Source organism: Hyaena hyaena, unplaced genomic scaffold, assembly GCF_003009895.1.
Source record: "Hyaena hyaena isolate Hyena2069 unplaced genomic scaffold, ASM300989v1 scaffold_202, whole genome shotgun sequence".
NCBI lineage: Eukaryota > Metazoa > Chordata > Mammalia > Carnivora > Hyaenidae > Hyaena > Hyaena hyaena.
In genome coordinates this window covers 82,176-109,186 of record NW_024080832.1, presented here as the reverse complement: position 1 = coordinate 109,186, position 27,011 = coordinate 82,176, and the positions used below count along the sequence as shown (strand labels likewise).

Genomic DNA, 27,011 nt, shown 5'->3' with positions numbered 1-27,011 from the left:
GGCTGAGCCAGAAGGGAAAGTTGAACTTGGGAGTTGAGGAAGCCTAAGTCTCTGGCAGTCAGGTCGCTGTGTCCCGGAGCCTGAGTGCCTGGCTCTTAAGCTGCTCTGTGTACTGGATGGTCTCCCCCTCTATTAAAAGTAAGGTGCCATATGAATGCCACCCTCTTCTCCCAAACACTACCTCTTCAACCACCCCCTTCCTCCTCCAAGCTGTCCTCTAACAGAACCCTGAGTACCAGAGATCCTCAGCTGTCACAGACCAGACCCCACCCCCACCCCTTCCCCCTCAAACTGCCTCTTCTCCCATCCTGCTTCCAGACAGCTCACCACCACTGCCACCCCCAGCCTGGGAGCAGCCCCTCTCCCACTGTGGATTTGCCTGTGTTTTCATAAACAAAGCTGGCTTTTGTAGTGTGTGCTGACTTACTCATAACATGGAATTAGCTAGGGAGTTTAGTCTGAAGGAAGGAACAGATTTCATTCAGTAATCTAGAGACAAGATAAGGGCCTCTTTCAAGTTGGAGCCAGTGTCTGTAGTGGCTGGGGGGTGCTGGGGGTGCTGGGGGCAAAAGGGGGAGCAAAGAGGAGATTTCAGGGGGTTCCCAGGGCTGATGGAGACTCCTAGAAGGGACAGGTGCCAAGGAGAGATCAGCTCATCCTTCAGGGACAGGACTCAGAATCCCTCCAAGGTGCCCTAGGGCTTCCTCTTTCATCAGACACCCTGCTTGGTGCTGTGCAGATATGTGGCCAGGCCAGCGTGGAGGCCCCTGCCCTCAAGGAGCTTACTAAGAGTTTTGTCCACTGCTTATCTCCTCTTCAGGCCACACTCGCTCTGACTGGGCTGCAATTAGCTATGCCTCTTCCTTCTGATCCCTGAGTCTAGCCTGGCATAGAGTCCACGCTTGTCGTTTCAGCTACTTCTGACACTGCTATTCAGGAGATACATCAACCTGGACTGCCAGAGATTGCCTAACAACAGGTCTGTTGGGTTAGAGGGCTGTCTCTGGACCCATATCTGCAGGCCGATGCCACAGGAAGGACAACTACTGACTGGGCAGGGCAGCCTTACCCATAGATGGGAGTGCCGTGGTCATTCCTTGCTCCCAAACATACCACCTAGGTGTCACCGGTGCCAGCAGGTGTGCCCTTAATGCCGCATGGTTTTAAATGAAGCTCTAGTGGGTTTCTTTAGATTACAGAGACTCTTGGCAAATATCTTGTACAGTTATTATACCTCTGGGTGTAGTGTGTGTGTGTGTGTGTGTGTGTGTGTTTATATATATAGTATAGTTATTATACTTCAGTACCTTTTCTCCAGAGATTCCGTCCTCCCAAAGAACCGAAGTGAAAAGGGATGGGGGGAGGAGGGGGAGGGACAAGGAAGGAAGCCCTGAGTATACAGGTGAGTGTGGTGTGGGAGAGAGGGAGGTTCACCACACTCACCCACGGGTGATATAGCTGGGTGTTGGCGTCTACTGTGACCTGGTTTTTAAGCGTGGATACACACACTTTAGTGTCTTTGAGAACCGTGTGTGGATTGAGTGGGTGGGTAAGCTTGTGTGACTAGGAGTGAGTGAGCATGAGGTTACATGGTTTTGAGTGTTTTTCAAGTGCCTGTCTGTGTATTTTAAAGTAGACAGACTGGATAACCAAGATAATTGTTAACTTAAAAGCATTAATTTGCTTTGCTTTTTTTGGGGTGGGGGGACGTATGCAGCAGTGGTAAAAAAGACCTAATCCTTGCTTAGGGCTCAAGTTACAGCTGAATGAAAAGGTCTCCTGGCCTCCCGGGGAAAACTTGTCCCCAGGGCTGGCTCACCAGAGAGCCAGCCTGGCCGTTTAGTTTACCTGGTTGTTTTCTCTTCTCATTAGGGATAAAATTTTGATAAAGTCATGTATTTAGAGTTTCCAAGTAACACCATCCCTGGGACTGAGAGCGTTCATCTGGCAGCAAACAGTGTCTCTCTGTCTCCTTACGTCTCTCCGGGTCTCTGTCTGGGTGTATGTGTGTCTCTCTCTTTCTTTCCCCCACCCCTCTCTTCCTCTTTAATGTGGCTGTTTCCTCTCCTCCCTGCTTCCCTGGGCTCCTGTGGCCAGCTCTTACAGTGAGGGGACTGTTCCTCCTAGCCCCTCCCTCCAAAATATGAAATGAAAACCATAACCGTGTCAGCGGGTGAGGGTGGCCCCGTGGGCAGCGGCTATTGCCCGTGCCCCATCCAGGCCACTCTGGGGAGAGACAGAGAGTCAGTCCCCACTCTTGGAGCCTGATCTTCAATCAGTTGCTTCTAAGCCTGTTGTCCCCCCCCTCCCCACTCCCATTTTTCCAGAAGGGTGGAGAAGGGGGGTGGACCACTTAGAAATTCCTCAGGAATCCCTTTGACCTCTCCTCTCTCAGTGACATGTCTCCCAGGGAGGTGGGGAAAGCCTGGGGCCAGGGAAGAACTTCTCTACTTTTTCCCCTCATCTCTTGGAGTGTCTGCGGGGTGGAATGAGAGAGGGGAGCAGAAGACACGGCGGCCAGAATTACTACAGGCAGAGAAAGAAGAAAGTTATCAGCAACCCCTAAATGAGACTGTTTTCTGAAACTTTCAGGAATCTGAGAGCATGAGAACCGGTTTGGGATGTGAGCGGCTGGGACCTGTTGTAAAAGGAGCCGGGCCTGGGTGTGAGTTTGGGAATGTGAGGTGTGCGTTCACAGGGTTGTGCGAGCGTGCGTGTGCATGACTCAGGGTGTGTGTGTGTGTGTGTGTGTGTGTGTGTGTGTGTGTTTGTGCGTGCGCGCGCAGCACTCCGGTGAGAGGAAAAAGGAAGCGGGGCAGTGTGCGTTTTGTTTTCCTTGGAGAAGTAAAGAAGTGGAATGGCTTGGTCCAGTGCCTTGGATTGAGGGTGGGGGAAGGGAACGGACGGTTTCAGACCCTCTTGAGAAGATGGAGGTGGAGGAGCTCGCTGCCTGAACTCACCCCAGTCCCTGCTGCCGGCTCTGGTCCCCGCGTGTCAGGGTGTGGGCCTCCTTTGACGTCCCATACCCCTAGCACATGACCACTTATAAGAAAGAGTCCCTGTCAGGGCTGGAAACTGCAGAGCTGCTCTGAGCCTGGCAGTGCCCGCAAGAGGCCCAGACCTGGGGACAGCTTCTTCAGGCTCAGTTCTGAGACAGGAGTCTGGAAACAGGGACTGCCGGTCCTTGGTGGGGGGAAAGTGATACAATGGCCAACCCAGGGATGTTTGAGGGGTACAGGAGACAGTCACCTGGGCTAAGAGGGGGTGTAGACCCTCCCCTCTCCCCCATTGGCCCCTCTGTCACCAGACTGGCCACTCTTCTGCCATGCCCACATACTGCCAGCTCCAAATGGCATGTGCTGGGGTGTTTGGTGCCAGCGGGTTTAGGTAGATGCAGAGCCTGAGGGCTGGGTTGAGGAAATTCTCTTCCTTACTTGTAAAATGGACTAGAGTATCAGTAGGGTCCTTTGCAGCTCTGAGATTCTGCACATCTCATTGAGGTCCTTCCTGCTGGAGGCAGAAGACACTAGAGCAAGCCTCGGTCCTGCAGCCAGGCCTCCACGGGCTTCTCACCTGACACTCAGGCCCGCTTTTCCCTGGGCCCTACTCGTCTGCTCCCTGCCCGAGTCTGTCACTTGGCTACTCCTCCCTTCTTACCCCATCCAGATTTCCTGGGGCCACAAGTCCCTGATAGCTCTGTGTCCTTAAGTAGAGTATTTCCCCCTCGAAACAGCCCCTACAAGTGTGTGTGTGTGTGTGTGTGTGTGTGTGAGAGAGAGAGAGAGAGAGAGAGAGAGAGAGAGAGAGAGAGAGAAACAACATTGGGAAGTGGAGCTGAAATGTTTGTATTCTGGGAACTGAATACTATCTGGGCAAGGCCCCCAAGCCCCAGTCCTTGGTCCTACACCATAGATTCTCAGCTCCAACACTAGCCCTCTGTTCTCTGCTCCAGCCTTGAAACTCTCCCCTTTTGAGACCAAGGCACTGTTTTGTAGTTGCCATTGGATGCACGGATTCGGCCCCCTAGGTGAAAAGATGACCCCTAAATAGGGCTTCGTGGCCCTCACTCTTAACCTACGGTTTCCCTGTGGCTGTAACCATAGCCCTAGAGAGCTGTGGGGTTTGGGTTTCGGAGCCCCAGGCTGGGAGCCGTCCACATCTGGTCACTGATGGTGACAAGCTGAGGAAAGACCTGGGCAGGAGCTGCTGGGCTGGAGGGAAGATCCGGAATAAGGAAACAGATCTAAGGAGTCCTTGGGTGAGGGTGGCATGTCGGGATATGTGGACATGGAGGGCCAGGGGGGCTGGAAGAAAGGGGGAGCTTACAGGCTAGACCCTGGGGAGCAAGTTTACAGAGAGGACGTTTTTACAAGTTTCTAATTATATTTATTTGGAGTTTTCCTCTGGCGGTTTGAAGCTGTTAACAGCAGGAACCTGTATCCCTGGTGTTTGTTTTTGTTTCTAACCAGCTGCTTGGCCCAGCATAGTGAATCCAAGGGCAGGAGACACCTGCCCTCTGCCGCACTGCCCACCCCTCCCGTCTGTGCCCACCATGCTGCACTGTCCTCCTTCCCTGCCTACCACTCAGCCCTGCCCTCCCTCCAGCCACCCCCATGGCCAAAGTCTCGGAGCACCCACATTACTGCCGATTTCCTACCAGGAACATCCACATGTCTGTTTCAGGCCATTCCATGGTTATGTATCAGATGCCTGCTTCGTGCTGAACTATGTGCTGAGTTGGGGCCGGGGGAGGGGGAGGGGGAGGACACAATGACTAAGGCATGGATTCCTCCCTTAGGTGTTTACAGATAATAGCGCATAGTGAGCAAGCACTGGACGAGGAGTCAGAAAACCTGCGGTCCGGCTCTGCACAGGCTGTTCGCTCTCTCCCTCTCCAGGCTTGATTCCCTCCCCCCCCACCCACGTAGTATGAGATAGGACCCTTTGAGGACCACGTGAAATAACCTAGGTGAAAGTTCTGCACACCTAATTATGCATCACCTGACATCATCGTTGTTTATGTTATTTTCTCCATCAATTTAGAGAGATCAAACTGATAATCATGAAACTGGAACCTGCCTTTGCCCACCACCTGCCTCCCTGCCCCCCGCCCCCCTCTCTCCACTGTACCATTCCTTCCTCCCTCCCCCTAGGATCCCTACCTACCCAGCCTCTGAAGGCCTCTGACTCAGGGTTGGTTTCATCCGTGGCACTGAAAAGGAGAAAATTATTGTGCATGTGGGGTACATTCAAATGAGCAAGGAGCTAGTTTAGGGATAAGATGGTAGGAACTTCAGAGAGAAACTCATCAAGGCCTCTTGACGGTGATAAGGCTCTCAGGTCAGCCCTGCTCCCCTCCAGTTACCGGGCACCAACTTCTTCTCCTGGCTCTTCAGCTGAGCAGGCTAAGCTTATATAAGAGGAAGAGTACTTTTTTTTTTTTTTTAAATAAAAAGAAGAAAGTGCTCTGTCTTCTCGGGGTCATTTGTGTGGTGTCCTGGACTCTTTCCAGGCCTTTTTTGTCCCTGCCTACACTTTGTCCAGGCTGAGGATGGGCCTGGGCTCCAGTTGAGGTCACAGGGTCTCCACCCAGTTCTGAATCGGGAAGACTGCCTGAGAAGCCATAGCTGGAAGCCAGGCTCCACCGCTTTCCTGAGTCGCCCTTTTGATGTAGAGGTAGGGCATGTGTGCACACATACAGGTACACATGTACAGGCTGCAGGTTAGGGTGTCGTGGACAAAGGTGGTTCTGCTTTGGATGTTACTTAACATGTAGGAAAGTTTAAGAGAACTGACCAAGAGCAGCAACAGTATGCTGCTCTCAAGTGGACCCTGGTGCCCTATCACCAAGAGCTAGTTAGCACTGAGGCTGGAGAACATCTATCAGACAAGGATGCTCTGAAGAGATGCCTGAGCGTCTGAAGACCCCCAGAGCCTATGGATCCCAGATTCATTGGTCCCAGTCTCTTCTGGCCTTTGCATCACCAAATGGATGCCTTTAAGTGGGTATCTTCCTTTCTCTGAGTTTCCTATCCCCTTACCCTTCATTTAAGATAAATTTCCTAGGACTGCCCTCCACCTTGAACAGTTGTGAGGTCACAGAAAAATAAAAAGCTTTTTCCTTGTAGTAACATAGAACAGAGAAGATGCCACCAATATGGACCTCATCCACTCACCCACCAATCCATCCATCTATCCGCCCATACATCCACCCTGCTGTTTTACAAATATTTACTGAATGCCTCCAGTATATTAGTCTGTTTTGTTCACAGCTGGATGCCCAGCTCCGAGCACAGTGTTTGGCGTGTTGCAAATGCTCAATAATTATTTGTTGAATGGCTGAAGGAATATGTTCAACTCTCTTCTAGCAGCCATGTGGCTTTCCAAGATTCAGAAGCCATGGCCTCAGGAAGGCTTCAGGAGGAAGACAGTACATGTGAACTAAATGAAAGTTAAATAATGGTACAAGGCAGCATGGAAGAGGTATCACAAGACAGTGATTGGTCAGGAGATCAGAGAGCCTGCACTAAGTCCAAACACTCTGGGCTAACCTGGCCTGGGCAAGAAGGATGTCACAGTCAGGTGGGCACATTAGGACCCCAGGCAGGCTGCTTTGGACCTTCTCACTGGGCCCAGCCAATCCGCCCATACTGCCGCCAGCTGCTGTGAATGGTGGGGTAACCACTGTGGCCGTGTAAAAATGGGTAGACTCTCCTTGGGAGGGTCTGTTTATCTGCATTCTGCTCATTTCTGTTTGTTGTTATTCTTGAGCTGGACTTGGGCAAAATTTTGAAGTAGGTGAAGTGTTTCCTTGAGGGTCCTCCTGCTTTCCTTTTGGGGTATACTTCCCTATCCTCAGAAGAGAATCTTAGTATGGTCTATGTTCAAATAATCCACCCTTTCTTGTCTGACCTCTCCTTTGTACGCCATCCCCACATCCCACCTGTCCTCCCCATACTGAGCAGAGTTTGCAGAGCACTCTGGTAGGCGCTGAAGCAAATGCAGAAGAAATGTCAGATGGTACCGGGAAAGCTGCTGCGGTTGCGGCCCCGTGCATTCATGCCAGGAGAGGGTGAGGCAGGGAGGTCTTATCTGCAGTATCTCTGCAGTTCAGCTTTTGATCCAGCCCCGTACCTGGGGTGGTGGCAAAGGCACAAATGGATAGCAATCACAAAGGACTGTGGAGGGCAGCTTTTTGGTTACCAAATGGCCTCTTACCTACGTCACCCTCCACCTTGGGCGGCTCCCAGCATGGGTGGGGTAGGCGGCGGAGAAGGTTGCCTTCAGGGCTGTGTCTCCCCAAAGTTTCCTGTACCATCACACGCTCTCTTGGTGCCGCATTTCCCCACACCAGGCCTGAAATGGGGCTTTGATAAGGGGAAGGGAGGAGCAGAGAAGGGTTCAGAAATGATAGGAGAAAGTTGGAGAGAAGGAATAAAAATGGTAGGCCTTTATGGGCACTTACTACATGCCTGCACTGCAGTGCTGAATACTTAGTAAGTATTAACTCATTTGATGTTCACGGCAGCCCCATGAGGAGGCACTATCATTATTGTCGCCATTTACAGAGAAAGGAGCGGGTAAGTTCAGAGGCTGGCCCAGGACCACACAGACAGGGGTGGAGCTGGCATTTGAACTGACACAGCATCACTCCAGAACCCTTTTTCTCAAACATGCTGTTGTCTTGCTTCCCCCAGTGTCTTCCCAGCTTGGGCAAATGATCTAGACACATTATCAGAGTTGGGAAAGGGAGACAGACAGTAGCCCAGCCTCACCCTGGAGATCCTGATGCAGCTGGTCTAGAAGAGTACCTAGTCATCCACATTTTTTTTTTTAAAAGGACCCAGTGTGCAGCCAAGGTCAGGAGTCACCAGTCTAGACCAATCCATGTCCAACTACCATCAACTTGTTTGTCAGGCTAGTAGAAAATACTTGCACCATCAGAGGTGAAATGAGACTATGCCCATGGGTATCGAGGGGATCCCTGCATGGACAAATCATGGGTGGGCAGACATGGTGGAAGGAAGCTCCGAAAGAATGGAGTGGCAAAAGGAGGAGACACTGTATATGATTTGGGGACCTATTTCAGACCTCTATTTTCACCTTGAACTGCTTTGAAAGATTCCATTCAAATGGTTGAAGGGTCCTGTCCTCAATGAGTGACCAGCCAAGTGAGGAAAGCTGAACATGCCTGACGAGAGGGCATTACAGCATTAACAGAGCAACTTAGCAACGGCAGAGAGTGAGCCACAGCAAACAGAGTCTTCTGGGACCTGGAATTCTTTACGAATAGGGCTTACCAGGAAGAGCTTTGGGGAAGGCCATTTTTGAGCCAGATTTGGGAAGCTGGGGGAACAGGGAAGACTGTATCTCCAATGTGAAGAAGGAGATGTGTGTGAATGCTTGGACGGGGGCAGAATGTTTAGATGTTGTAGAGGGAGTAGGTAGGAGATAAAGTCTTCCAGAGCAGAGACTCTTTGCTGGAGAAGGATAAGCACTCTGAGCAGGTAAATGAGGTTGTGGGTAGGATGGTGGGAGAAGCCCAGCTGCTGGAAGGGTCTAAAGGAGCTACTAGAAAGCCTGAGTTTGCTGCCCTCAGCATCAGGGGACTTTGGTACTAGTTAGCACTGAACGGGAGGCAAAGGAAAGAACAGAATGCCCAGAGAGCCTGGTACAGACTCCAGCAAAGCACCCATGGATTTGGAGATAGGCACGTACCTTTGAGATGGCCCCAGAGGGAGAGCTTCCAGATGGGGTTCCAAACTGCCCTGCTGGCTGTGGGGGAAGGGATGGCGAGAGACAGAGAGGGCTCAAAGCAGGACAGACAGGATGATTATTAGCCCCTGGGATTGTCCAGGGCCTCATGCCAGCCTCAAAGACTCACAAGGGTCACCACAAGGAAGGGGCAATCAATCATCCAGCCCCCTCTCCTCCAGGGACCCAACAAGAACATATAAAACCAAGCCTGAGGCCACTCAAACATTGGAATTAGTTAAAAAACAAACAAAAAAAACCTAAACTTTCCCCACCATGGAGGGCATGTATAAATGTGGGGACAGACAGTAAGGACTGGCCCGCCGGATGCCTTGTCTTTCTTTATACGTTTGACCACACTTGAAATTTCCTCTTTCCTCTTCTGTCAGATGCTTATCCAACCTCCAAATCTCTACTTGAATCCCACTTTTCAGCAAGTTTTTTTTGGTCCATTTGGGCCCAGCAATATCCCTTCTTAATTCTGAGAGCAGTGCTTTAACAGGACTTCCTGTGGTGTTGGAAGTGCTGTCCACTGACGGTGGCCACTAGCCACATAATGGCTATTGAGCAGTTGGCCTAAAGCAACTGAGGAACAGAATTTTAAATTAATTTTAATTTAAATAGCCTTATGTGCCTCAGGGCTACTGTCATATGGACAGCACAGTCCTAGAGCATCTCTTGTCAGAACTGGCTTCTCTACATTGGGAACCTGACATTTACAAGCCATGGTATTCAGTACTTTATACAAAATAGCTTTTCAACTATTTGCATACTCTCATGAGGAGTATTATCCCCATTTTGAAGAGAAAGAAATAAGAGACTCACAAAAGCCTCCCTAGAGAGGTAGAGCTGGATTTGAATCTGGGATTGACTGGTTCCAGAGCTTAGGCTCTGTTTATGACAGGACATTTCTTGGTACCATTTATTCTCCATCAGTAGAATCAACTGGTACTCCATGCAGCCTTACTTTCTACAGAGGTCCTTCTTGCCCTCTCTTATGAACTAGTCTTCATGCCCCCCTTCTCTGTTCTTTCATTTTGGGATGAGTTCGCAGGGTGGGCCAGCAGGCAGACACTGTGACTGCAGAGCCTGAGTGAGGTGGAGAGTAAGTGTGAGTTACAGCAGTTAGAATGACCCGGCATGGTAGACAGCAGAGGAGTCAAAGAGTGTTGGAAGGTAGAATGCAGAGCTGAATAGAAGCCCAGAAGACTTGAGGCAGGGTGTTTGGGGGGCACTCTTCCAAATTTCAGTTCTCTTCTTAGCCTCAGGAAGCTTCAGTACTGCCCCTGAAATACTTCTTCAAGTATGAAAACAGAGGAGAGTTAACTGTTTCAAGCTAGGGCTCATGGGTGTCTATAAATTGAGAGTGGTTACTGGTCTGTTCATTCATTCACGTTCAGTAAAAATATATCAGCCACCTTAAGGATTTGGATCCCATAGCTTGGCAGTAAGGCCTGAAAATCTGCATCTTAACAAAAGCCAGGCAAATCTCCACCATCTTGATTTCAACTCCCATTTCTTTATTTGCACATTGCTACTTATACACTTGGGTTTCCCGGTTCACAGCTAGAAGTAATCTCTTCCTCCTCTGATCTTCCTTTTAACCGAGGTGGGTCAGGCCTGGCTGCACATTGGACTCACCTGGGGAGCTTCAGAAAACTACTGAGGGCTAGTTGACCAGAACTTCTGGGGATGTTGCTGGGCATCTCCTAGCGGAGTTAACTCTGATGCTATGTAGCCAGGGTTGAGGACCCTCTCCTCTTATCTCTAATGCCTTTGTGGTACTCAACCCCACCCTGCTTCATGTTACTTGTCTCTCCTTTTGGCTGGGCTGAGTCACTTCTGAGCCTCCACAACCTTCAGTATAGTACCTTTCACAAAAAACACCCTAGAAAACATTTTCAGCTGAATGCAACATTTAGCCATATTTTAGCTCAGCTTTATGCTCACCGTAACATTGCCCCAGAAGTTGAAATCTTTTGCGCAAAGATGATAAATGATTTTCTTTGGCTTCCTTTAACATAGCTCTGTGAGTGGCACCTGGTGTCAGAGTGAGGGCTAGGAGCGATAGGAACACCTCGGGTTAGATGGAGGAGGTCAGGGCGGCAGGCTGATGAGCCTGAGTGAACTGGACAGTCACAGGGCTCCACTTGTCAGGCTTCAGGTCGCTGGTACCGGCCCCTGCCAGGCCCCGGTGGCCCGCTGTTGACAGCACAGGGTCCGAGGGAAATCTTCCACATGGAACTTCTTTCCTCTAAAGATTCTTGGCGCCATGGTGGGCAAGTGGGAGCAGGCCTGGTCTCAAGCAGAACTGTGAGGCAGATGAGGACTTTTCAGGTGGCCTCTTCTCCTTGCTTTCTTCCTCCCTCAATTACCAAGGGCCACTGGACCCTGCCACTTTTCCAGAGGCCCCTGTCCCCAGGCCTCATCTCTTCCCTCTCCCTCTAAGCCTGCTCCAAAGTGAGGTAAACTAATTCACACTAAGTTGAATATTTCTAATCAAGGTAAGTGTGCCACCCAGTCCAAGTGTTTTTTGTTTGTTTTTCAATCAAAGAGGAGTGTTTCAAATGATGGAATTTTAGCTGTCATTGTGGATTAAGTATTTCTGAGGCGAGTGGGGGTTCTTTCTGAATTCCTGAAATTACAGAGTCAGCCCACTCTGAAATCAGAAGGGTGTGGAAGAGCACATGTTTCTGGAGGGGTCCCTGTCTCTGCATTAGAGGAGAAGGGATTTTGCCCTTAGGGAGCCACCTTCAAGACACCACTTGGGATGCACCGATAGAGGGTCTCATGTGCCCCCTCTGACCCTGCCAGATGTGGACGAATGTGTGGAAGGGACCGACAACTGCCACATCGATGCTATCTGCCAGAACACCCCACGGTCGTACAAGTGCATCTGCAAGTCTGGCTACACAGGGGATGGTAAACACTGCAAAGGTGAGGTGGGGAGGGTGCCTGGAGAGGGGCCTGCCTGAGAGGGGAAGTGGGTGCCACTCCCCACAGTTAGCCACACTGTGCAGGATAGCAAGGCCTGCAGTCCCTGCTGGCATGGGGAAGGGGCTTGGGAGGAGCAGCCAGCCACTTTTTCCAGAGAGGGCACCATTTTCTCATTTGCTCTCATTAGCCGAGGCTCTATTGGGAATAGTTCACAGCCTCACAGCTTGGCCAGGTGGGGGATCAGAATCACAGGACTGAGGCCCGAGGCTCCCTGACCTCCATCTTTAGACCCTTACACCCACCATACCCACAAGGATGAGAACAGACTGTTTACCCCAAGGGAAATTCATACTATAAACAAACACCTTCTTCCCCCCTCATAATTAAAGCAATGCAAACTAAAGCAGTTTTGAGATGTTATTTTAAATTTGCAACCTTCAGTGTTGGTAAGACTTCAGTGGACAAGATACACTCATTAATTCTTGGTGACACTATGAATTGAAAAGTGATTTTGTCATACCGAGCAGGAAATTTTAAAAGTATTTATATCCTTTGACCCAGAAATTTTATTCTTAGGAACTTACTCAAAGTTAAGTCAAAGAAAATAATGCACAGGAGATGTCCTTTAATGTATTATTTATGATAGTAAAATAAGTGGAAGATATCTAACAATAGAGAAAGGATTAATAAATTATGATCTAGCAATGCAATGGAATATTCTGCAGTCATGTATGGTGGTACTAGAAAGCCTGGGTGGAGATGTGAAAATGTTTATGACTTAAGTTTAGATGAAAATAGCAAAATGCAAAATGGCTTGCAGGCTATGAAAGTAATTATGTAGACACACAGGGAGAAAGTTATACACACATACATACACACATACACACACACACACACGCACGCACCACAAACCTGAGCACAGGGGTGGACACGCAGGTGGGTCCAGCTGCCTCAGATCCTCTTTGCTCACAGATGTGGATGAGTGTGAACGAGAAGATAATGCAGGTTGCGTGCACGACTGTGTCAACATCCCTGGCAATTACCGGTGCACCTGCTATGATGGATTCCACCTGGCACATGATGGCCACAACTGTCTGGGTGAGCAAGGGAGAGGAGGTGTGGGCAGGGGCTGTCTTGTGGGGGAGGAGGTGTTTTCAGCATTTCACAGTTCCCAGGCAAGAAGAAGGAGGTGATCAGAAGGCTGCATTCTCACAAACTAGAGAACAAGGTCAGTCTCCCCTTTGAGATGGGGCACCGAGGATGAAATAATCCTGCTGCTGGATGAAAATCAGCAAAGGAGATGGTGCTAGCAAGTGCTCCTAGGGCAAGATGACAATAGTGGGTTTAGCCACAGGGGGCAGAGCATGGTGGGAAGGTGATTTGGTTGCACCAGATCCTTGCTCTGCTGCTTACTAGCTGTGGGGCCTTGGGCAAATCAACTCATCTCTGGGAACCTCAGCTTCCTCTTCTCTCAAATGAGGATGGTAATATCCCACTCAAAGGTTCTGGGTGAATCACCATGAGACAACATGTATAAAGAGCCCTGTACAATCCTTAGCACAGGAGGTGTTCAATAAATGGGAGGAATGTTGATGATGATGACGATGACGACGACGATGACGATGACGATGATGCTTCCCTGGCCCTGGGGAGCCTCTGGCCCTTAAAGGCTGGTTTTCTCCCAGCTCATCCTGCAATCTCCAGGCTCACCCTCTCCTCACTTCTTAGGCCTCAATCTGGCCTGATCTTTGTCCCAGTGGCTGGGGTAAAGATAGGAGAATCTCTAGGGCAGTAAACTCAACTTTGGTCTCACATCATTTCGGAAAATTACTGGGACCATGTCAGATTCTTCCCCAAGCAGAAAAACTGAAGCCTGTAGCAGAAAAGGAATTGAGATGTGAAGCCAGGGGTCCTTTTCCAAATTCTTCCTCTCTGCTGTCAAAACAAAAATAGGAGACTGGAAGACTGGAAGACCAGGAAAGGAAGAGAAGTAAGAGGAATGATGCCCAGAAAAGCGGCTAGGCTGCTTCTCCACCTGACCAAGCCAGTGAATTATCTGACGTTCTCTTAGTCTGAGAGCCTCCTTGCTACAGAGCTGCCTCACCCAGTCACATTCCATCTTTGGACCAGGCTTACACGGTTCTACTCCCAAAGCAGACCTCTACATCCTGATCCCTGCCGGGCCCTTCCCCAGCCCTGACCACCTCTTCTACCACTGTAGCTACCAGGAAGGACCTCACTTTTCTGCCCAGTTATTTGTGAGGTCTTCTTTGGGGACTCCTTTGGAAAAAGAAGCTGTGACAATGTGACTAGGACAGTGAGTTTCCTGCAGGACTGGAAACATCAGCTTCTGAGTTCTTTGGTTGCCTTTGACCTTTCTAGGTCCCTGATTCTCACCAAGTCTTATTTCTCTGTGTTTGGGGGGAAACTAGGCAGAGGGATAAGAGAATGAGTAGGCAAGGGAAAGGGTCAGAAGGAGCAGAGGTCTACTCTGCTAACCCTAACGGCAGGGTTGGGGTTCAAAGTCTCAACTCTACCTTTGGCTTTTAGGGGAACCCTAAGTCATCCATGCCCTGGACCTCAGTTTCCGCACTGAGAATTGGAGGAAAGAACTTGGCTAGAGAACAAAAGTCACAAGGTTGGATTAGAAGAGAGCATATGGAAGGATGGAATGTAGGATGGACCACACGGGAAGATGGATGGGGAGAAGTCAGGGGTGTAGTGAGAGAGGGGGAAGGGACAGGAATAAGGCAAAGGAAAGTATACCTCTCAAGCAGGAGCCTGCTGGATCCGTGCCCCTCTGCCCTTGGCCAGAAGGATAAAGGACAGGGTTTTGGGGCTCAGCAGAGAGGATGGGAAGAGAGGAGCAGTTGAGGGCCTCAGGAGCTCAAATTCCAGCTCCTCTGTTTGGAGACCAATCTCTCTGATGCCTCCTGGGCCAAGGAAGACAGAGAAGGGCTATGGACTTGGGAGGGTAGTAGGTAGCACAGAGAGGGAGTCAAGGCATTCAAGTGGGAGCCTCAGAAAAAGCTTGGCTCTCAGACCTGAGGGTGGTGATTTGGGGTGGTGATTAAGGTATGGCCTGGCAGCTCTCCTCCCATCCCTCCCCGCCAAGCTACCAGACTGTTTTGTTAAACCAAAATAGGAGAAAGGCTAGGGACTATGGCAGCAAGCCCAGGCTTGGGGAGGGAGGAGAGGAAGGACGGGGCCGTGGCCTGTCCACAGAAATGGTCCCTGCCCTGGAAGGAGTTGAGGCTTGCTGCCTTTACCCACTGTTGCCCCTCAGACCTCAGTACCATGGCCATAGCTCTCCCTGCACTTGGAGCCAGCTCCCAGGTTCTCATTCCCTGGCTGCCACCAACTGCCCCAGTTCCTCTCCCTGACCAGTCTCCATCCTTATCTTCATCTCTCATGACCCTCATACCCTGGCTCCTTTCCTGATTTCCCCTGGCTTCACACCCAATTCTGACAAGTGAGGGAAAGGGAGGCAAGTCTTCACCTAAGTGAGCCAGGTTCAAATGTCCCCTCTCCACCCGTTTAGCTTCCCAGCTCTGCCCTGTTTAGGTGTCCTTTTCAAGAGTGGAACATTAGCTGATGAGTGGGTGAGAACTTGCTGGCCCAAGACTGGGTGCTGAACTGGAGTGGGGGAGCCTAAGACTGTTTCAGCCCTTGGTGCTGAAGTCTCAGGGCACACTCTGGAGGCTGGCCTGCACCCCATGGCCTCACCAACCACCTATCCTACACAGATGTGGACGAGTGTGCCGAGGGCAATGGTGGCTGTCAGCAGAGCTGTGTCAACATGATGGGCAGCTATGAGTGCCACTGCCGGGAGGGCTTCTTCCTCAGCGACAACCAGCACACCTGCATCCAGCGGCCAGAAGGTCAGCCCGTGACCGTCCCTGTACTCCCAGGCTTCTCTCTCCGCCTGCCGGGGAGCTTTCCCTCCATGCCTCCTGGATCACATCCTCTGTTCTCAACTCCACTAGCTCCATCTTCTCTTGTCCCTCAACCCATCACATCCTAAGGGCTCCATGGATAGATATTGTGCTGGAGCAAAATCTGGGGGAATCCATCTGGGGTTGGGGTTGGTGTGGGACTGAGGTTACTATGGGGCATCCCCTGTGTCCAGACCCAAGGTGGATGTCGTGCCTAACTGTAGATGGCTGGGTTCTAAGCTGCTGTTATCTGATGGTCTCACCAATGCCTTATTCCTTGGACTGGATAGGGAGAGTGAGGCAGGAATAGTGGAATACTGTTGTCTATTTCTGTGATGTTGCCTCCCCTCCAACCCCTGACTATGACATCCCTGAGGGCAAGGACTATGTCTAATTCATCTTTTTATCCCCAGAACCTAATATACTGCTCTGCTTGCAGTGGGAGCTTAATAAATATTTGTTGAATAAAATCTTATAGTAATTAAGGGTACTTGGCTGGCTCAGTTGGTAGAGCATGTGACTCTTGATCACAGGTCATGAGTTGGAGCCCCACATTGAACACAGAGTTTACTTTCAAACAAATCTTATAGTAGTTTCTATAGTAAAAAAAAATCTGTACCAATTTATTCCCACTCACATTGTTACTTCTTCCCAGTTTGACTCAAAGCTGTTTGAGGAAAAAGGTCATGTTTCTTTGTTTTAGAGATTTTATTTTTATTTATTTTTAATTTTTTTAACTTTTTTAAAGTTGTAATGTTTATTTTTGAGAGAGAGAGAGAGAGGGTGAGCAAGCAGGGGAGGGACAAAGAGAGAGGGAGACATAGAATCCAAAGCTGACTCCAGAGGGAGACACAGAATCTGAAGCAGGCTCCAGGCTCTGTGCTGACAGCGCAGAGGCTTGAACCCACGAACTATGAGATCATAACCTGAGACGAAGTCAGTATGCTTAACCGCCTGAGATACCCAGGTGCCCCTTAAGGTTTTTCTTTTTTAAATGGTTTTAAATGTTTATTTCTGAGAGAGAGAGCCAGAGAGAGAGAACATGCACACATAAGAGGGGTAGGGAGAGAGAGAGGGGGGTACAGAGGATCCAAAGCAGACTCTGACAGCAAAGAGCCCAATGTGGGCCTCTAACTCACAACCCCAGGATCAAGAGTCACATGCTCCACTAAGTGGGCCAGCCGGGTACCCCAAGAGATGTTTTTTATTTTTCTGGGTCCTTCCTAAATCCACTAGTATGTAACTATTAGACACTACTTTACGGTTGTCTCAAGGAGAGGGTGCTCATGCAGGGTTTTGGAGGACTGGCTATCACCACCTATACATCACTGAGAACGGCTCCGAGCTCAGCTCATTAGCACCCAGCTCTGGGCAGGACAGGGACCGGTGAGGGCGAGTCTGTCTCCTGTCTGTGTTTGCAGCCCCAGTGGATTCTCTCAATTTCCCAACTACCCCACTAGTTCCTCTTCCACTAGGCATTCGGGGATATAGAGCACTCACCTCCCTCCTCTTCCTTTTTAGAAGGAATGAACTGCATGAACAAGAACCATGGCTGTGCTCACATTTGCCGGGAGACGCCCAAAGGGGGTATTGCCTGTGAATGCCGCCCTGGCTTCGAGCTCACCAAGAACCAACGCGACTGTAAATGTGAGATAACTGGGATGGCAGTGGGGAGAAGGCGCGACGGAGAGGAAGGGTGTAGGGGCTCGGCAGCAAGAGGTGGGAGGAAAAGGGAGCATGGGAGAGGCAACTGGGCATGAAGGCCAGTCTCCAAGTTGTGGGGAACTGTGGTATCCAAGGCGAAGCAAGCTGACAGGCCTCCCGCCCTCTCTGCACAGTGACATGCAACTATGGTAACGGTGGCTGCCAGCACACGTGCGATGACACAGAGCAGGGTCCCCGGTGCGGCTGCCATGTCAAGTTTGTGCTCCATACCGACGGGAAGACATGCATCGGTGGGTGAGGCTGGTGAACTCAAGGCCACCTGTGCTGGGGCTGGGGGCTGGTACCAGGGGAGGGGGAGCGCTTGGGACCCAGGTGCTGGGCACAGAATGACTGGTGAGTGTACTGAAGACCCAGACAAGGCCAGGTCTAGTGGGGAATGATTCTGAAAGATGGCAGGGCTCACCCTCTTCTCCCCGGCCCGTTAGTTGTCCTGCCTCCCTCCCCCTGAAGCCCCGCCATCCTCTGTCTCCAGGAGAAAGTGTTGTCACACTGGGACTAATTAGCAGGGGTGCTTGTTGACCAAGGCTGTGCCTGAGCAGGGGAGGAGAGCTGGGCCAGTGCAGCCGGGCAGCCTGACCAAAGGCCCTGGTTGACTAGTGTGGCAAGATGGGAGCTGTCCCAGCCCACTGTCCCCACTGTGGAACTGAGGGTGGCAGAGAGTGTTCCCTCCTGGAACCAGCCCGGAACTGACAAATGGGGTTTCCTGACTCCAGGTTTCTTTTTCCTGTCTGCGCTGTGTCCCCCTGTCCACTGCCCTCACCCTAGCCCTCGTTTCCTCCCGTCTCCTCCACATTTCAGTGATACTCTCACCTTTGCCTGCAAGCTCTTCACTTCCCCACCAGCTCCAGCCTTCCATTCCTGTCGCCCTGTTCCGGGGCCTTCTTAACACCTGGATCCCTTTGCCTGAATTCCTAACTCTTCCCTCACATACCTTCACGTGCCAGAAAGAAGCTTAATTCCTTAGTTCCTGATGTTTAATTCCTAATGCCTTACACCTTTAGGTGTTTCGTGAAGGGAAATTACTGTGTGCTCAGAGAGTGCTGAGAAAGACGATGGGGACAAGGTGTCCCCTTGGAGAAGGGGGAGGTGAGAGGGAAGAGTTTGGGCAGGGAGAAAGGCTGTGTCTTGAGCCAGGCAGGGGCGAGCCAGGCTGTGGGTGCGGGTATTTACAGATGTTGTTCATCTCATGAGCTACAACATGCTGAGGGTGAGGAGGTGTGAACACAGTCACTCTGTATATTTGTTAGAGATGTGACATTCAGCTTCAGAACCAAACCGTCCCCATCTCACTCCAGAGACCCAACCTGTCTCCGCAGACGGCACTGCCTAAACCCCCAGATATGAGAACAGGGGAGCAGATGCTGCTGCTAAAGGGGTCCTTCAAAGGGGCGCCTGGCTGGTGGCTCAGTCAGTTAAGTGTCCAACTTCAGCTCAGGTCATGATCTCACAGTTCATGGGTTCAAGCCCCACATCGGGGCTAACAGTTACAATGTTAGAACATTTGTGCTAACAGCTCAGAGCCTGGAGCCTGCTTCGGATTCTGTGTCTTGCTCTCTCATTCTGCCCCTCCTCCGCTCATGCTCTCTCTTCTCTCTGTCTCTCTCTCAAAAATAAACAAAAGTAAAAAAAAAAAAAGTTTTCTAGGGGGTCCTTCAAGTTACCTGCTCCAGAGACTTGCACACATGGTTCTAAATTTCTTTAATTAAACTCCCTCCTGCTCCTGAACTAACCCTCTGACGACCCTAGAACATTTTTAGCTCCTCATGTTGCCTTCTCCTGGATGGTTTGTTCCAGCTCCTTTCCATTTTTTTCCTCCTAAACCTAACTCTTCTGCTTCCTAAACCTCTCACCATCCCCTGGACACACTCACACATCCCCCAGAGTCTCCCAAAAGAAACTGCATGCAGTCCCCAAAGAAAAGCTGCATGTGTCAGGACAGAGCTCAGGACCCATGAATGTGGGGCCAGATCCCCGTCTGGGGTCCCCCTGTTCAGATTGTCCTGGGCATGGCTGCTTTTGAAAATACCCCTTGTAAGCTTGAGCTCTTCTCTAATGCAAGATCCATTCTGTCTTCTGGACCATGGACAAATGAAGCAGAAGAGAGCAAAGGAGCAAAGGAAGGCTATGTCCTTCCCAAGTCCCTCTCCCTCTTCTCCAACAGAACTTATTTTGCCTTACCCGAATCTCATATTTCTCCCCAGCCCTGGTAGGAGAAAACATCACTGTTCGGGGCCACCAGAACATTCAGATTTAGTGGGGAGACTGAGAGGACAGTACAGTTTAGCAGAAAGGGTGGGCACCGTTTGGGATTTGGCAGCTTATAAGATTTGAGATTTCATCCCAGCTCTGCCTTTCGCAAAGCTATGTGGTACTGGGCCCATGACTGCCCCTCTCTGAGACTCTGTTTCCCATCAGTCACCTAGTGGGAGCCTGGCTTCTTTGAGCATACCAGGAAGGACGAGGCTGGGGACTGGAGCATAGGAGTTTCAGGGCTCATCATTTGGGGCTAGTGGTTTGGGCCTACAGGGTGGAGGAGGAAGGTGGGGAGGGGGCTGGGGCACAGTGGGCCACAGCGGCTCCTGCCCAGCATCTAAACAGCTTTTTTACAATGTCAAACAGGGGAAAGGCGGCTAGAGCAGCACATCCCCCCTCAGGCCGTTTCTAATGGTAAATATGTCTGCTCTCTCCGCTTGCTCTCACCGGCTTGCTAGGGGAAGGGCTAACCTGCTGGGGCTCCCACTAACCGCATGCCCACTGGGCCCAGCCTGACTGGACTCCAGCCTACCAGTAGGGCTCCCCTGCAGTCTCGGTACTGGGCCTGTTGGGTGACAGGAAACCTGAGTCCCCAAGAGCTGGGCCAGGAGCCTTCGTGTTGTTTTTGTCTTTCTTTGTTCCTGTCACTCTCCTCCTCTCTCCTACCGCCTTCTCCCTCACCCACCTTCTAACACCTCACCCCTTCCCAACCATCTGCCCCTCCCTTCTCTCTGCCTTCTACACAGCAAAAGACCCAGCAGCTCCATCTTACCCATTGTGCCCATAGGTGGCTGAGTTAGGGGTGGGAGAGACTTAGACGCCATCCGTCCTTGAGGCTGCTTCCTTGGGCTCTCCCCGACACCAGCCCACAGCCCAGCATCACTCGCCATGCATCCCACCGCAATGGGTATAGGCATAAAATCTGAATTCAGACTGACTTGAGTTTGAATCTTGCCTCTGCCACTTTCTAACTGTATGACCTCAAGCAAGCCTTCTTCTCTGAGCCTCGGTTTACTCTTCTGTAGACAGGGAGAATAAGAGTTTTCTCCCCTAGGGGCACCTGGGTGGCTCAGTCAGTTATGCTTCCTACTTCAGCTCAGGTCATGATCTCATGGTTCGTGGGTTCGAGCCCCACGTCGGGCTCTGTGCTGACAGCTCAGAGCCTGGAGCCTGTTTCAGATTCTGTGTCTCCCTCTCTCTCTGACCCTCCCCTGCTCATGCTGTCTTTCTCTCTCAGAAATAAATAAAACATAAAAAAAAATTTTAAAAAAAGTTTTTTCCCTCAGGCTTCCTGAGATGATTGAGACAGTGCATGCAGAGCATCTAGTAAATGCCTGGCACAGAGTCAGCACAGATCAAACTGTGGTTTCATACTGCGACATGAAGAGCAAAGGGCTGAGGCTGTGCCATCCTGCCGCCTCAACCCCGCCCTGGCGAATGCTACCCTGCTGGGGGGTGTGGTGGAGGGGCAGCTGTGCCCAGCTTCCAGGCCTGACCTGGGATGGGCGTTGTGCCAGCTCTGCTCCTCCCCTCCTGGGATCTCTCAGAACCTACCTAGTCTTAGCACAGGATCTCTGCTCTCCCCTCCCTGCTCCAGGGCTTGGGGGACCTCTCCTACTAAGAGCACTCTGGGGGGGAATGGCTAGGCCTGGAGCCTGAACTCCACATCCCCTCCCAGGTTTCTCCCAGGGTCTTAGGGCACCTCAGGAGACTAAGGGGAGAATGGCACACAAGAGATCCCACTGTGGCTGCTCCCAGACCTGGGCATTTGAGTAACTGGGGCATGGCCAGGGACCCATAGGCAGGGTTGGGCTTCTTCTAGAACCCTTGCCTTGGCGGTCTCCTTGGTGACAAGGGTTGGACCTGAGTTTTAGGAGTCAAAGATTCAAGAAGATGATAGTACTCTGGTGCTTTTCTCATTCAGTTCCCCAGATTCGGAGAACCACTCTCCTTTCTTCCCTAGGAGAGGACTTGGGATTCTGTCTTTCCCATGGGAGAATTCTAGGCCCCCCAGAAGATGGCCCACACTTCCTCCAGAGTCCCTGGGGGTGAGGAGGCTCAACTCATTCTCCTGAGCTGCAGTTTAAACTTGTTTATGTCCTGCTCTGAATTCAGAAAATAGGGAGAGTGACCTATCATCCATACTCCCTCTATTCTGACCCCCTCAGCAAAGGAGTCTCACCAGTCAAGAGGGGCCAAGCTAGAGACCTAGCTCTGAGGTTTCTAACTCTTTCATCTGCTTTCTTACACCCTGTCTCCTCCTCTGAATTCTTCTTTGGCCCCCTCCCCTACCTACACAATCTCTCCCCGTTAGGAAAGGAAAACAACAACAGAACACCCAGCTTATCTCCATCTGGAACTAAAAGGAGGGTTTGGGAGGAGTTGGAGGTAGCCGGGGAGGGGCTGGGAAATGACCAAATATGTGCCTCTCCTCTGAGGATGAGCAGTCAGGCCTGGAACTGGGATCTTTTTTTTAAGACAGTTGGGCAATCCCTCAGCTGTGTCCACGATCACTAGGTTCACTCTTCCCAAGATTGTCCCACCATGAACCCCCCACCACCAACAACCACCAAAGAGATAGTTGGTGGAAGAAGAGGAAACTTTTATCTGTCCCTTCTTGTTCCCTGGCGGCTGAGAACCACCCTTACTTAGCTCCCATCCCTCCCTGCACCCTCCCCTCTCCACTCCACCCCCTCAGCACATTCCTGCCTGACAGCTCTGGCTTGTACCTGCCTCACTGCTGTCCACCTTGTTTCAATCAAGTAGGGGGCAGGGAAGTGGACTGCTTGGCTGCACTTGTGAGGGGCTGGGGGCTGGGAGCCATGGGAGGAAGGGGGCTGGGAGCCTTCACTGAGTGCTCCTTCTAACGCACAGGGAGGCAGCTGAGGCCTTCCCTTGGGCCTCTGCGCTCTCTACTACCCTCAAGTTTGGGACTCCTCCAAGCCAATAACCCCATCCCCATCCCCCACCTCCCTCCTAAACAGAGACCTGTGCTGTCAACAATGGGGGCTGTGACAGTAAGTGCCACGATGCAGCGACTGGTGTCCACTGCAGCTGCCCTGTGGGCTTCATGCTGCAGCCAGACAGGAAGACGTGCAAAGGTAAGGCTCTGAGAGGACAGAAGCATAGGGGTGAGGGGCGGAGGCTGGGACCAGAGATCCAGTACCATTACAGGACCTCCTCAACCCCTCGGAGGCTATCCTGGTTAGAAAGAACCGGGGCCATGGCTAAGGCTTGTCTCTTGTCCCCCTTTCCCAGCTCAGTTCAAGGGGCACAAAAGTCCCACCGGTCCCTTAGTGCCACCTGCCCGTACCCTACCTTGTTTTCCTTACTCTCACTCCCATCCCCCTCTGGGTCCCTAGCCCTCTTGGTTAATGAACATGTTATTCTCATTTGTCCCTGGGTCTAGAAGGATATTTGAGCCCTGGCTATGTGTGTACAAGGTCACAGATGTGTTCCATAACCTTCGTAACCCACATTCCCCAGACCTTCCCACTGGGAAAGCTATACTGGTCAGAGGGAGAATAGGGTAGCAGTTGGAAGCACTGAGGCTGGAGACTGGCTACCTGGGTTCAGATCCCAGCTCTGCAATCCTGGGCAAGTTACTTAGTGTCTCTGTGCCCCAGTTCCACTACAATAATGCTGCTTGTTATAAGGATTAGATCAGTTATGTAAAGATTATATATTTAGTACTTAGAACAGTACCTGACAAATGGTAAGCATCTGTGTTAACTATCATTATGGTATAATTTCCTATGTTGTCCATCCTATTTCCCCTCCTTTTAATTAGCCAGGTCTGGGAGAAAGGTGGGGTGGGGGAGGAAAAAGGGAGAGCAGCTATACTGAAAATAATGATTCATCAGGTCTGTGTCCCCTGGTCACAAACAAGGAGGACTGGAAAGAGGACAGAGCTCCTTCTTTGTGTCTTCTGGCCCAACAGCTGGCAGAGAGGATGGGGAGCCGGGAGGGCTGGGGCAGCAGGTCAGACAGCCAGAGTTGAGAGGTTTCCTGCTGGGAAGGACTGTTGACAGGTATGCTAAGAGTGAAGTGGAAGACTGCCCTCTCTGCCCCCTCCCCCAAATAGGGGTGGGTAGCCTGGGTCCTGTCTGCCACCAGCTTGGGGAACTTGACCTCAGGAAGGAAGCTGCTCACAGCCCCCCCTCCCTTCCCTTCCTAGTGCTGAAAGCCGCCTCAGGCCTGAGCCTCTCCAGACCTCTCCCAGTCCAGCCCCCTGCCTGGCCCCCTCCCCTCCCCCATCAGCTACCTAGCCTCACTGGCTCTCTCCTAGCTTCTCCTAGCTCCTCGTCTCTGAGGGGCTCCCCTTTGAATCTCCACCTCCCACACCACTGCCCTGTTGCCCACTTCCCAGGGCTCTTATGCTAGGCAGGGGTCGGGGACAGGGAAGGGATAGACCTTATCCACCAGCCTTTTGTGGAACTGCCATCCACAGAGTGAGGGGCAGAAACTAGCCTTGTAGTTCAAATGCCTACCAACTTCCTACTCCAGGCAATCCTCGAAGGCCTGACTCTGCTTCCTATGTGTCCCCTTCTAAGAGGGCTCAGTCCCAGGAAAGAAGGTGTTCCTAATGGCCACAGATCCCATGGCCAGAGAGTGAGAGAGGAGTCAGAAGGGCAGGCCCAGGGCTCTGCTTGATTTTCTATCTCTGGGAGGGAGGGAGGGATGTTGTCTCATTTTTCCCCAGCTTGTGGTATCACCTTTGGTTCTCTCTACTTTATCCTGCTTCCCCAGACATAGATGAGTGCCGCTTGAACAATGGGGGCTGTGACCACATTTGCCGCAACACAGTGGGCAGCTTTGAATGCAGCTGCAAGAAGGGCTATAAGCTTCTCATCAACGAGAGGAACTGCCAGGGTGAGCACTTGGGCCAAGGGGAAAGCCATGGGAGAGGTTCTGGGGCTCGGAGAGCTTCAAGGAGGCCAGAGGGCCAGAGTCTGAGAAAGTCAGTGGACACTGGAGAGCCTCCATGGGCAGGGTCATCCTGCAGATTAGCAAATGTACCCCTTCTTCTTGAATTACCAGCTCAACCTTGCTTTTGGCAAGGAGGGGGGATGGATTTCACCCCCATTCAAATCCTTGGCAGGATCCAACCTGCCTAACCACATGTGGTGGCCCTGATCCATAAGCACCAGATCTCACAGTTCCTGACTCCAAAGACTACAAGTGGAGGGAGCCTGGGGGATGGGCAGGCATTGCGAAATTGCTGGTGCAAATGCTGGACCGTGAGGGAGGGTCAAGGTCCCTCACTTGGGTGTTCACAGGGCTGCAGGCTCAAGTGCCCCAAGACAGATTCAGTGGCTTGAATCCTTATTCTTCCAGATATAGACGAGTGTTCCTTTGATCGAACCTGTGACCACATATGTGTCAACACACCAGGAAGCTTCCAGTGCCTCTGCCATCATGGCTACCTGCTGTATGGTGTCACCCACTGTGGGGGTAAGCCAGCAAATTTAGACCCTCAGCCACCTGGCCCCTCTCACTTCCACACCCTCAGTTGAACGAGTTGCTTGTTGGCTTGTGGTTAGGGGCAGTGTGCCATGTCTGCATCCATCATGATAAATGGGAGAAATTAAGACAGCTAGGAGACTGGGAGATCAGGGAACAGCATCCTGCCTCCAAAATTTCCATCTCGCATCCCATTGCTCCTCTTTGACTCCCACTCCCATCATGAACTGTCAAATTACAGCCCCAGGGGCAGGACGGAATGGAAGGCCTTACAAAGCTTATCAGTTTGGCCCCTTCTCAATAGCTCTGTGACTGGGGACAGAGATAGGGAAGGAGGTCCTAGGCTTGCGCTTTTCCCAAGCCAGTGGTCATCTTGGAGTGCCTGGAACTCTCACCAAAGGTCCTCAGTCACTGCCCACTCCCTGGCTCCTACCCCTGCCCCACCATTGTTGGTGTCTCCCTCCTCCTTCCTCCAGATGTGGACGAGTGCAGCATCAACCAGGGAGGCTGTCGCTTTGGCTGCATCAACACTCCCGGCAGCTACCAGTGTACCTGCCCCGCAGGCCAAGGACGGCTGCACTGGAATGGCAAAGATTGCACAGGTGGGCGGCACCCTCTGCTGGCCAGAGCTGGCATTGCATTTTTGGGGTGTGGGAATTGGGGTCCTTTAAAGTGGGGCGGTCCATGCCGAGGAAGGTGTGAGGTAGTAGGGGAGTAGAATGTGGCCATTTGGGTTAGTGACATGAAGTTTCTCGTGAAGAATCCCTTCATCATTCTCTGTTTACAATTATAGTTCTGTGTGTAGCTAATGCTCTTCCTCCAAATTAGCCAACTGTGGATGAGAGTGGGAGAGGAAGACCCTCTCCTCCTCAGGTCTCTCTCCCCTTCCTAGAGCCGGTCAAATGTCAGAGCAGTCCTGGTGCCTCAAAAGCCATGCTCAGCTGCAACCGGTCTGGCAAGAAGGACACCTGTGCCCTGACCTGCCCCTCCCGGGCCCGGTTTTTGCCAGGTACATAGAGGTGGTTGCTGGAGGGCTGGCAGGGAGGAAACCCGGCTGTTCGGGTAGCTCTTCTGCTTCCCTTGATTACTCCAGCCAGTAGGCGTTGGGGCGGGGGGGCAGGTCAGAGCTGTGACAGCCCCCTTCTCTCAGAGTCTGAGAATGGCTTCACGGTGAGCTGTGGCACCCCCAGCCCCAGGGCCCCTCCAGCCCGAGCTGGCCACACCGGGAACAGCACAAACGCCAACCACTGCCATGGTGAGCACCAGCCCAGAGGCCTTGTCCCCACTTTATTCTCTTGCTAATTAACCCCAATTTCTCTCCATTAATTCTCCTGGTCTTTACTTTTTCCTGGATCCCCTTCCTTGCTCTGTCAATCTCCAGCCCTTTTGCCTTGCTCCCTCTGCCCCCAACATCCAAGTCCCCTGGCTCTCATAATCCTTCTCCAGCCAAGCCCCTGACTTATTGCCCAGCTTCTCAATACCTTCCACAGCAGTTCCCACCCCCACCCCCCCACCCCCCGGGCCCTCAGGCTGTGCTGAGCTTCTGCCATCCCTCTAGAGGCTGCAGTGCTGTCGGTTAAACAGCGGGCCTCCTTCAAGATCAAGGACGCCAAATGTCGTTTGCACCTGCGAAACAAAGGCAAAATGGAGGAGGCCAGCAGAATCCTGGGGCCAGGTCTGGACTGGGGACCCTACTCCAATGGGTTGTCTGGCCACCACACCCCTCCCACCCCTCAGCTCCTCTGCTTAGTGAGATCTCCAAAAACGCAGTGGCATCGTGAACTGTGGACAGAGCAGGGGAAGAAGGACTTGTAGGCATAGGGCTCAAGGAAGAAGTCCCAGGATATCCCTCCACCAAATAATAGGTATCCTACGTTAAAAGTGAACTGAGATAGTTGTGGAGATCTGGTGAGGTCCGCCTGGGCTGGGGTGGGAAAGGGAGAG

General features: G+C 51.6%; 1 protein-coding gene across 4 annotated transcripts in view; it reads left to right on the top strand.

Annotated features, from left to right (window-relative positions):
• The window catches only part of SCUBE3 (signal peptide, CUB domain and EGF like domain containing 3), a 37,632-nt gene that overhangs the window by 1,608 nt on the left and 9,013 nt on the right, over positions 1-27,011 (top strand). For 3 of the 4 annotated variants that reach the window (XM_039241785.1, XM_039241783.1, XM_039241786.1), the window contains exons 2-14: positions 11,569-11,691; positions 12,664-12,789; positions 15,438-15,572; positions 17,148-17,273; positions 17,465-17,581; positions 19,971-20,018; positions 22,589-22,705; positions 24,354-24,476; positions 24,942-25,058; positions 25,544-25,669; positions 25,960-26,076; positions 26,218-26,322; positions 26,626-26,742. In XM_039241785.1, coding sequence (XP_039097716.1) covers positions 11,569-11,691; positions 12,664-12,789; positions 15,438-15,572; positions 17,148-17,273; positions 17,465-17,581; positions 19,971-20,018; positions 22,589-22,705; positions 24,354-24,476; positions 24,942-25,058; positions 25,544-25,669; positions 25,960-26,076; positions 26,218-26,322; positions 26,626-26,742 — 1,497 coding nt within the window. The remainder of the gene's footprint in view (positions 1-11,568; positions 11,692-12,663; positions 12,790-15,437; positions 15,573-17,147; positions 17,274-17,464; positions 17,582-19,970; positions 20,019-22,588; positions 22,706-24,353; positions 24,477-24,941; positions 25,059-25,543; positions 25,670-25,959; positions 26,077-26,217; positions 26,323-26,625; positions 26,743-27,011) is intronic. The other variant, XM_039241784.1, reaches the window with a different exon arrangement.